At 39.3% G+C, this 11,461-nt stretch overlaps 1 protein-coding gene across 1 annotated transcript in view; it reads left to right on the plus strand.

The window, feature by feature from the left end:
• Positions 1–10,688, plus strand: part of LOC124966126 (cytochrome P450 2A3-like) — a 54,231-nt gene extending 43,543 nt beyond the window's left edge. The window contains 4 exon segments of the mRNA XM_047527198.1: positions 4,467–4,529; positions 5,487–5,583; positions 8,868–9,064; positions 10,596–10,688. Coding sequence (XP_047383154.1) covers positions 4,467–4,529; positions 5,487–5,583; positions 8,868–9,064; positions 10,596–10,688 — 450 coding nt within the window.
• The last annotated feature ends 773 nt before the right edge of the window (positions 10,689–11,461 follow it).

Here is an 11,461-nt window from a genome sequence, read left to right on the forward strand (position 1 = left end):
TCCTCAGAAAGCTTGGAATGGAAACACCATTTGACCCAGCTATCCCACTCCTTGGCCTATACCCAAAGGACTTAAAATCAGCATACTACAGAGATACAGCCACATCAATGTTCATTGCTGCTCAATTCACCATAGCCAGATTGTGGAACCAACCTAGATGCCCTTCAGTTGATGAATGGATAAAGAAACAGTGGCATATTTATACAATGGAATATTACTCTGCAATGAAGAATGATAAAATTATGGCATTTGTAGGCAAATGGTCGAAATTGGAGAATATCATGCTAAGTGAGATAAGCCAATCTCAAAAAACTAAAGGACGAATGATCTCGCTGATAAGCGGATGAGGACATATAATGGGGGGTGGGACGGGCTAGCATTAGGTTTAGGGTTAGGTTTAGAGTTAGGCTAAGGAGAGCGGTAAGAATGAAGGAAAGAAGGACTGTGTAGAGGGAAAAGAGGGGTGGGAGGGGTGGGAGGGTGGGAGGGGTGGGAGGGTTGGGGGGAGGGGAAAAATAAAATAAACATCATTACCCTATGTAAACGTAAAAAAATAAAAAAAATAAATAAAAAAAAAGAAAATATGGCATATATACACAATGGAATATTACTCAGCCTTAAAGAAGAATGAAATGATGGCATTTGCTGGTAAATGGATGGAGCTGGAGAATATCATGCCAAGCAAAATATGCTAACCCCAAAGAACCAAAGTCCAAATGTTTTATCTGATATGTGGATGCTAACTCACAATAAGGAGGGGTTGAGGGAAGAATAGAGTTACTTCAGATTAGGTAGAGCGTAGTTAGGGGGTTTGGAGGTAGGAAGGATAGTAGAATGTATCAGACATCATTACCCTATGTACACATATGACTACCTGATTTGTGGGATTCTACATCATGTACAAACAGAAGAATGAGAAACTATACTCAATTTATTTATGATGTGTCATAGTGCATTCTAATATCATGTATACCTCCTTAGAACAAATTTTAAAAAGCTGTCTGTTCTCCAATGTATGTTTTTGGTAACTTTGTGGAGGATTACAGTAGTGCAGAAGGGTGGTTTTGTTTTGCTGTCATCTATTCTGTGGTATTGATCTATATGTCTGTTTTTATGCCAGTACCAGACAGGTTTATTACTATAGCTTCATAGTCTATTTTGGAATTGGGTATTGTGATGCCTCAGCATTGCATTTTTCAGCTTAGAATTTCTTTGGCTCTTCTGAGTATTTTAGTGTTCCAAATGAATTTTTGAACTGTTTTTTTATTTGTAGGGAGAATGACATTGGTATTTGGATGGGATTGCATTGAATCAGCATATTGTTTATAGTATGGCCATTTTAACAATATTCATTCTGCCTATCCATGAACATGGCAAGGAGTTCCCTCTTCTGAGATCTTCAAATTCTTTTTAAAATGTTCTGTAGTTTCCACTGGTTAGATTTATTCCATGGTCGTTTTTGGAGGCTACTGTGAATGGAACAGTTTCTCTGATTTCTGTCTTCACAAATTTATTGTTGGTATATACTTGATTTTTCTTTGTTGATTTTGTAACCTGCCACTTTACCAAATTTGTTTACCAGTTCCAGCCGTCTTTTTTTGGAGTTGATGGAATCTTCTAAGTATAGTATTACCACTACAAACAGTGGCAATTTGTTTTTTTCCATTCCTATTTTTACTCATTTTATTTCCTTCACTTTCCTAATTGCTCTTGCTAGAATTTCCAGTGCTAGATTAAAGAGGAGCAATGAGAGTGGACATCCTTGTCTTTTTCCAGATTTGAAAGGAAATGCTTTTGGTTTTTCACTATTTATCATGGGGTTGCATTTGGGCATTTCATGTATAGCCTGTATGATATTCAAGTAGGTTCCGTCTATCCCTTATTTCTTCAGGAATGGGTCCTGATTTCGTTGAAGGTCTTCTCTGCATGTATTGAGATGACTAAGTAATTTTTGTCCCTACTTCTGTTTATGTAGTGGATTACACATATTGGTTTGTCTATGTTAAACATTCTTGCATCTCTGTGATAAAACCAACATGGTCATAATGTACAATCTTCTTAACATGCTGTTGAACATGATTTGCTAAATTTTTTAAAAGTATTTTTGCATCTGATTTCATGAGAGATATTGGTCTATAGATTTCTTTCCTTGATGTGCCCTTACCTGGTGTTGGTGTGAGTGTGATACTGGTTTCATAGAATGAATTTGGAAGTGCTCCATCTCTTTCTATTTCGTGGAGTAATTTGAGAAGCATTAGAATTAGTTCTTTAAAGGTTTGGCAGACTTCAGTTGAGAATCCATCTCTTCCTGCACTTTTCCTTATTGGAAGGTTTTTATTAATGCTTCCATATCATTATAAGTTATAGGAGTATAAAACTTTCAAAATAGTTTCTAATCTCCTGGATTTCTGTGTTGTCTGTGGTGGTGACTTCTCCTTTTTTAATCACTAGTGCTATTAATTTGGGATTTTATCCCTTTTATTTTGGTTAATTTGGCTATGGACTTATCGATCTTCTTACCTTTTCAAAGATCTTGGTTCAGAAATATAAAAACTGGCCTTGATTTACATTTTTTTAAATTTTAATTTTTTTAATTTTTTTTTATTTTTACAGACTGCATTTTGATTCATTGTACACAAATGGGGTACATATTTTAGTTTCTATGGTTGGGCATGATGTAAATTCATACCATTTGTGTAATCATACATGTACATAGGATAATGATGTCTGTCTCATTCCACCATTTTTCATAACCCCCCTCTCATTTCCCTCTACATAATCCAAAATTCCTCCATTGTTCTCTCACCCAAACCCCCTACCTCCATTGTATATCATCATTCACTTACCAGGGAAAAAAATTGGCCTTTGGATTTTGGGGATTGGCTTATTTCACTTAGCATGATATTCTCCAATTCCATTCATTTATCTGCAAATGCCATAATATTATTCTTTTTATTGCTGAATAATATTCTATTGAGATATATATATATATATATATATATATATATATATATATATATATATATATATCACAGTTTCTTTATTCATTCATCTGTTGGAGAGCATCTAGGTTGGTTCCACAATCTAGCTATTGTGAATTGAGCTGCTAATAAATATTGATGTAGCTGTGTCACTGTACTATGGTAATTTTAAGTCCTTTGGGTATAACCAGAGGAGTGGGATAACTGGGTCAAAAGGTGGGTCCATTCCAAGTTTTCTGAGGATTCTCCACACTGCTTTCCAGAGTGGCTGCACCAATTTGCATCTCCACCAGCAATGTAAAATGTGCCTTTTCCCCCACATCCATGCCAACATCTATTATTCTTTATGTTCTTGATAATAGCCATTCTAATTGGAGTAAGATGAAATCTTAGAGTTGTTTTAATTTGCATTTCATCTCATCTAGAGATGTTGAACAACTTTTCATATATTTATTAATCATATATGTTCTCTTTTCACATTATTGATTGTATCCTTTGCTGAGACAAAGCTTTTTAGTTTGAGTCCATCCCATTTATTGATTCTTATGTGATTTCTTGTGCTTTGGGAGTCTTTTTAAGGAAGTCTGATCCTAAATCAACATGATGAAGATTTGGACCTACTTTGTCTTCTATTTGGTGCAGGGTCTGTGGTCTAATTCCTAGGTCCTTTATCCATTTTGATTTGAGTTTTGTGCAGGGTGAGAGATAGGGGTTTAATTTCATTTTCCTGCATATGGATTTCCAGTTTTCCCAGCAACATTTGTTGAACAGACTATCTTTTCTCCATTGTATGTTTTTGTCTCTTTTGTCTAGTATGAGGTAACTCTATTTATGTGAGTTTGTCTCTGTGTCTTCTATTCTGTACCCTTCATCTGCCTGTCTATTTTGGTGCTAATACCATGTCATTTTTGTTATTATTGCTCTGTAGTATAGTTTAAAGTCTGGTACTGTGATATCTCCTACTATACTCTTTATGCTCAGGATTGTTTTTATAGGGGGCACACCCTATAATGGCGGCTGCACCCTCATGGCAACCTCTTCCTCATATGTGGCACTGCCTGACCTGGACTTCTTTGTACTGCCACTCTCCCCTGGAAACTGAAAAATGTGTTCTTACCCAGCAACAAGTTATGTGTAAATCCCTGATTGGCCTGCTTATCTCCACCCCCTACTGTCACGGATTGGTTAGCAACAGTTCCGTGAACGTGATCAGCTCGTGCTCGCCATATCATCCTATGGGGCTCTCACCCTTGTGAATTCCCTGTACCTTGCTGACCTTTAAGCTAATTGGTTCCCACCTAGCCCCCACCCTACATAAAAGCTGTGTAACTTCCTCAATAAACAAGTTCCTGCTATGCTTCGTGTGCTGACAGACCTCCCAGCTCTGGTGTGTTTCCATTGCCCCCAACACTCATCATCCTGCTCGGCCCTGTATTCTCCTCAGGTGGGCCCTGAGGAGATACATCGGACCTTGTTGCTCGACAGGGAGCAACAACTGGTGCCCCGTGTGAGGAAGACGAAGTCACCAACAGGCCAATCGGACTGCGGGTGAGTGTACTCCCATAAAATATGGGACAGTCCAATTCCAAGTCTGACCCCTCCCTTGATTCCCTTAGGATTCTCCTTAGAAGTAGAGGATTGGAACTCTCAGATAGCCAGGTGTTTCAAACCTGGAAGGCCCTCCCTAAGGCAGTCCCTTGGCTGCCTGAAGCAAACTTGTTTGACTGGGAGACATGGGACAGAATTGAACAACTTCTTCATAAGGCGCAAGTCAATAAGGGAGATATCCCCCCTCTCGGGGCCTTCCCCACTATCGCAGACCTTAAAAGCTGTTTCCTGCCGTATCCTACCCACAACCCAGACAAAGATAGGGGCCTCTCCAAAGGCGCCGGCTCTCCAAAGGACCGTCTTGAGGTCCTCCCAGGCAAGGGTCAAGAGGAACTATCACAAGAGACAGAAACTGACCCCCCTCTTGATTCCTTTGATGCAATCCCATGGCCACCTAGGGAGGAAACACCGTGCCCTTGAAGTGGTCCTCTCCTGAGTCCACTCCCTCTTCTAACCCTTTCCGGGCTTCTTCATCCCCTCCTCCACCCTATCCAGATATGAAACTTATCTTTAGCACAGGGCCACTCCCTGCCATGCCTCTGAAGCATGTCATCTCTTTCCGGTGAATGCTGACCCAGGAGGTAATAGGCCTACTATCTGGTACCCATGGGAGGCCCAAGATTTAGAAGGACTAAAGAAAGCCATCGCTGAGGATGGCCCAAATTCCCCCTGGGCAGAATCCTTCAAGGTCTTGCCCATCAAAATTGCACCACACAGAACTGGAAAAACCTAAGTAAGGTCATTCTTCCAGGTCCAATGTATATTAAGTGGTGCGCCTTTTTCAATGACGAGTGTCATACTCAGGCAGAGAGAAACCAAGCTGCTAATCCACCTATCCCCATCACCTTTGGAATGCTCTCAGGGTCTAATGATCTATTCTCTATGGGCCTACTGCAGGCGGCCATACCCGCTCCTTATCAGGAACAGGTATGCACTTTAGGCTTGGTGGCCTGGAAGAAAATTGAGGAGGGCCCCTCAGAGCCCCCAATCTCAGGTATCACACAAAAGGCCTCTGAGGATTTAGTCACATTTTAGACAGAGTGGAAAAAACTTTACAGAGAAAGTTCCCTCCAGGCCCACTGAGAGATCAATTTGTGAAAATGTTAGTAGTGGGAAATAATGTTTCATGATTTTCTGCATTCAAACCTAACCTGATTTCTCAACCAGGAAAAAAAGGGTTAAAAGATCCTGGGCAATTTCCCCTGCCTGGCATTGCTGAAGCCTGCATTGGAATGTAGGCTGCAGCAGTCTCAGCGGGGGATGACTTCAGACTGAAGATTCTTGTTTTGTTTTGTTTTTCTTTAATGCTGTATTTTTGAGCTCATAATTTTGATCCTACATACCTAGATTAATGATTTTTTTGATCAGTTCTATTTTTTTATTCAACTAGAGTTTTTGAACATCATACATTGCAATGGAGATTACCTATAAAGTTACAAGGCCTTTAATTTTGTGTTATTTGTATGTTGTGCTGTCTGATGTCATGTTTTGTCTGTATCAAAACTGAACACTCCTAAAATTAAAATTTAAAAATGGATCCAAATATTTTTAATTCATGTGAATTAAAAAGGTTCAATTTAAATTAGGTAAACTAATAAAAGTGAAATGTCTTTAGAAATAACTCGCAAGTCTCTAGGTGGTCAAACTAATGAAATGTTGATGTTAAACAATGTCTAATATCAATTGTTTCTAGGACTTTTCTTCAATAGGAAAGAGATGGCAAATACTGTTCAGGACACTTGTCTGATATCTTCTTTTTTTCAAAATAAGTAAATTAAATTTAACATGTATGGGACTACTCAAATGTGTTTGTTAGTGACATCTGATTAATTTGCAAAGTTAAAAAGTTAATTGTTAAATAACATTAAGTACTCTTAAGTCCTTAAATTCCATGGAGTAACATACTTAAACATTATTGGTGTTTAATTGGTAAATTAAAAAGGGTTTAAAATTGCTTTGTGTCATTACTAAAAACAAGGTTATTAAGAGTTATGTCCTAACAGGCAAAACCCAACCCGGAGGGTGAGCATTCCATCTGCTCCCTTACCACTTCCCCCTCCTCTCCCTTCAGGTCTGCAAAGCTCCAAGGAGCTCTTAGATTTGGATTTAGAGTTATCATCTACCCCTCTCACTGTGTTTCAGTTAGAGTACTATAAACAACAAAGTATTTTATCTTGTTAAAATGGAGTAATTTATCTAAATTTAGAAATTTCATAAGAGTTGTTTCAGAATGTGAACAAAAAGGGGTCAACACATAGGAAAGAGAAAATAAAAGGCTCTAGAAATGGAAGTATATTTAGTGAAGAACAAAATCTTTCTGGATAAGAAAGTGTTTATATAATGAAATACATGAGGGTCTAAGTAAGTGCTAAGAAAGTCTGTAAGTAAAGGGCAAATGTCAACAAGTTTGCATGTAACTAAGTTGGTTACAAGTATGTGAGACAATCAGTTAAAGTTGTTTAAGGTTTTTCTTAAAGTCAAATACTACTGTACTGATATAAACCGAAGTTTAATTTATATGTTAAATTGACAAGGATTTCTTACAGACACTAATTTACTCTTAACATTATAGCTGTTAAGTTTCACTCTTTAGGACAATTCATCTTGAAAATTGAACTTTATACAATTATGGTTAAACAACTGTTAGAGTATTGTACTATGTTAGAGTCTAAATTTTTCTTTAAAAACTAAATTGGATAATATAAAAGTGTCAAGGTAATTCTGAAATGGTCACTCTTTGTATATTAAATGTGTTCATATTTTCCAGGTATACAAGTTTTAAAGCAGGGAATTTACCAAGCTGCTATTCTCCAAACTAAACTTGTCTGTAATGATAATTATAAAGAGTAAATTTTATTGTGGATTTATTTCTATCATTTAATATTCTACTATAGGACCTGTTATCAATAGGGTATATGTAAAAATTGTTACTTTTTACACCAAGATTGTTTTTACCTGAGGCTGATCCTTCCTTTCTCATGGTGTTCTCAGATGGGGGAAAGAGACGAGCAGCAATAGTTATTTTTCCACCTTCTATGCAGGGTGATGTAACCCCCAGGACATTAGTCCATGACATCCAAGGTTCAGCACAATTCAAAGAGCTCTATGCCCTTGTTCTGGCCTTAAGCGAGATACAAGAGCCTTTCAACCTGTTCACTGATAGCCTCTATGCTGTCAATCTGCTCCCTAACCTCCCCTGGTCATACATTAAGCTTGATGATAATCCCATCACCCCTTCAATGCTTCAGGCAAGAAACCTATTAAAGTTGAGGACTAAACCTATATTCCTGCAGCACCTCCAGGGGCACCAACGCCTCCCAGGTATTTTATCTCAGGGGCAATACAATTGCTGACTCCTTAGCATCTTCTCTGCAAAGCTATTCTTTTCAAGAGGAGGCTACCTCCTTTCATGAGCTTACTCATGTTAATTGGCGGGGCTTACACCACAGGTATCCCCAGGTCCCTATTAAGGACCTAAAACGAATTGCCCAGACCTGTAAATCTTGTTCACCTTTTCTACAAGTACCTCCTTTACAAGAAGCTGGAGTCAATCCCTGTGGGTTAACACCTAACTATCTGTGGCAAACAGATGTCACCCATTATGCTCCTTTTGGAAAGCTCAAATACGTCTGTGTAACCATTGATACTTTCTCACATGCCTGCTGTGCCACAGCCCATGCAGGAGAAAAGACAAAACATGCTATCAATAATTTACCACAATGTTTTGCAGTCCTCAGCCTACCCAAACAACTCAAAACTGACAATGGCCCTTGCTTCACCAGTAAATCATGCTCCACATTTGTAGAACGCTGGAGCATCCAGCATAATACGGGCATACCCTACAATCCCACTGGTCAGGCAATTGTCGAATGACAAAACAGAACCCTAAAGACCCAGCTATTAAAACAAAAAGGGGGAATATCATCCCCCCATGATCAATTAAGGATGGCACTATGCACTCTAAATATTTTAAATTTTTCCAAAAATGATCATCTCTCCCCTTTCCAAAAGCATTGGGCAACCACAGTAAAATATCACACCATCAAAGTTCAATGGAAAGACCCTCTCACAGGGGCCGGGAGAGGTCCTGACCCTCTCATAACTGTTGGGAGGGGATTCAGATGCATATTTCCTATTGATGAGGACAAGTCCATTTGGGTCCCTGCATAGAACATTAAATATCACCCCCCTCCAAATGATGCCCTCCCCTCACAAAATGATAATACTGGCCCAAGGAGCTCCACCTCTTGAGGTATGGTATTCTCTTGTCTTTGACAGGTATGCAAAAACCTTGGTGGACTCTTTGCCTCATCATCACCGGACTGCTCATCATCTCTCTGTTGGTGTTCATTAGTGCCATCATCATCCAAGCTTTCTTGGAGCACCTGGAGCTATACCATAAGTATCAAAACCATACTAAACCCTACATCCCTCTGCTTACCATGAGACCTTTAGTAACCCTTTGCTTCCTAACTGTAAGTACTATACTAGTTTAAGGAAACCCCCACCTCCCATGGAACCAAACCTGGATGATCATCAATGCAGAAACCGATGAAATAGCCAATGTCACCGCTTCAAAATTCTGATTTAAGAGCAGCTATTGATCTAGATATTGACAAGCTAGAAAACTCCATTTCCAACCTTCAAGCATCCCTCGCTTCCCTAGCTGAAGTAGTAATGCAAAACAGGAGGGAATTAAATTTGATTTTTCTACAGTGAGGAGGATTGTGTGTAACCCTAGGTGAAGAATGTTGCTTTTATGTTGACCATTCAGGAGTAATTAAAGAATCTATGGCTAAAGTTAGAGAAGCACTGACAAAATGGAAAAAGTAGCAAGAAGCACGGCAAAGCTGGTTTGAATAATGGTTTAATTCCTCCCCTTGGTTGACCACCTTGATTTCTACCTTACTGGGGCCACTTATTATTTTATTCTTACTCTTAACCTTCGCCCCCGGCATTCTAAATAGGTTAATAACTTTTATCAGGGACAGTGTAAGCACAGTCCAACTAATGATGTTAAGGCAACAATACGTGAGAGTACCGGCCCCAGAGGATGGATACGCACAATATCCAAATGAGCATGATTCCTCTTTATGAACAACATGTTAAGAACAAGGTAGCTACTAAAGCAGGAGCCAAAATTGCCAGACTAGGCACCTCTCTTACCTTATATAATAAACCTTCACAACAATTAATAGATGATATGTAATAAGTGGCTAGTGCAATCTTAGACCTTCAGGCACAATTAAATTCCCTTGCAGCAGAGTTTAACCCTTGCAGAGGGTTAAATTTACTAACTACCATGGAAGGAGGGTTTTACTTGTTTCTTCAGGAGGAATGCTGCTTTTATGCCAATCAGTCCAGAATTGTCCATAACAAGATCAAACAACTGCAAGAAAATCTGAAAAATTGGCATACCAAGCTTCAATCTAGCTTCTTCTGGATGGGCTTACATGGCTGGCTCCCTTACTTACTTCCCTTATACAGTTCATACAGAAACACTTGGAGGCAGTATAATTAATGAATGTTCAAGTACAATACCAATGGCTAGCCACTGGTTATGAGGAAGCATATAATGATAATGCAAGATTGACCCCCGGAGACCCCTTGAGCTAATGACGGGTAAGATCCCAGGACACTGGGACAACCTAAGACAAGCTCTTGATGAGGTTTCCCTTCCCCCTGAGCTGTTGAGGTGCTGTGGAGTATTCAGAGACAGGTAAGATCTCTAAAGAGAAGACAACCTATGACAGAAGCTCCACCTTCCGACTGGCTCCAGGGGGGGTAATAAAACAAAAAGGGGGAATTATAGGGGACGCACCCTATAATGGCGGCTGCACCCTCATGGCAACCTCTTCCTCATACGTGGCACTGCCTGACCCAGACTTCTTTGCACTGCCACTCTCCCCTGGAAACTGAAAAATATGTTTTTACCCAGCAACCAGTTATGTGTAAATCCCTGATTGGCCTGCTTATCTCCACCCCCTACTGTCACGGATTGGTTAGCAACAGTTCTGTGAATGTGATCAGCTCGTGCTTGCCATATCATCCTATGGGGCTCTCACCCTTGTGAATTCCACGTACCTTGCTGACCTTTAAGCTAATTGGTTCTCACCTAGCCCCCACCCTACATAAAAGCTGTGTAACTTCCTCAATAAATGAGTTCCTGCTGTGCTTCCTGCACTGACAGACCTCCCGGCTCTGGTGTGTTTCCATTGCTGCCAACACTCATCATCCTGCTTGGCCCTGTATTCTCCTCAGGTGGGTCCTGAGGAGATACATCAGACCTTGTTGCTTGACAGGGAGCAACAGTTTTGGCTATTCAAGGTCTCTTGTTCTTCCAGATGATGTTCATGATTGTTTTCTCTATTTCTATGAGGTACATCATTGGGATTTTAATTGGACTTGCATTGAATCTGTATAGTGCCCTTGGTAGAATGGTCATTTTGACAATATTAATTCTGCCTATTCAAGAACATGACAGACTTTTCCATCTTCTAAGGTTTTTTGCAGTTTCTTTCTTTAGTGTTCTGTAGTTTTCACTGTAGAGGTATTTTCACCTCTTTTGTTAGATTGATTCCCAAGGTTTTTTTTTTTTTTTTTTTTTTGATGCTATTGTGAATGGAGTGGTTTTCCTAATTTTTCTTTCAGAGGATTCATCACTTATGAATAGAAATGCATTAGATTTTATATCCTGCTACTTTACCGAATTAATTTATTAGTTCTAGAAGTTTTCTCGTGGAGGTTTTTGGATCCTCGAGTTATAGAATCTTGTCATCAGCAAATAGTGATAGCTTGAGTTCTTCTTTTCCTTTAGTTTCTTTGGTCTGTCTAATTGCTCTGGCTAGAGTTTCAAGGGTGATGTTGAATAG

This window comes from Sciurus carolinensis, chromosome 16 (assembly GCF_902686445.1).
Source record: "Sciurus carolinensis chromosome 16, mSciCar1.2, whole genome shotgun sequence".
Lineage (NCBI taxonomy): Eukaryota > Metazoa > Chordata > Mammalia > Rodentia > Sciuridae > Sciurus > Sciurus carolinensis.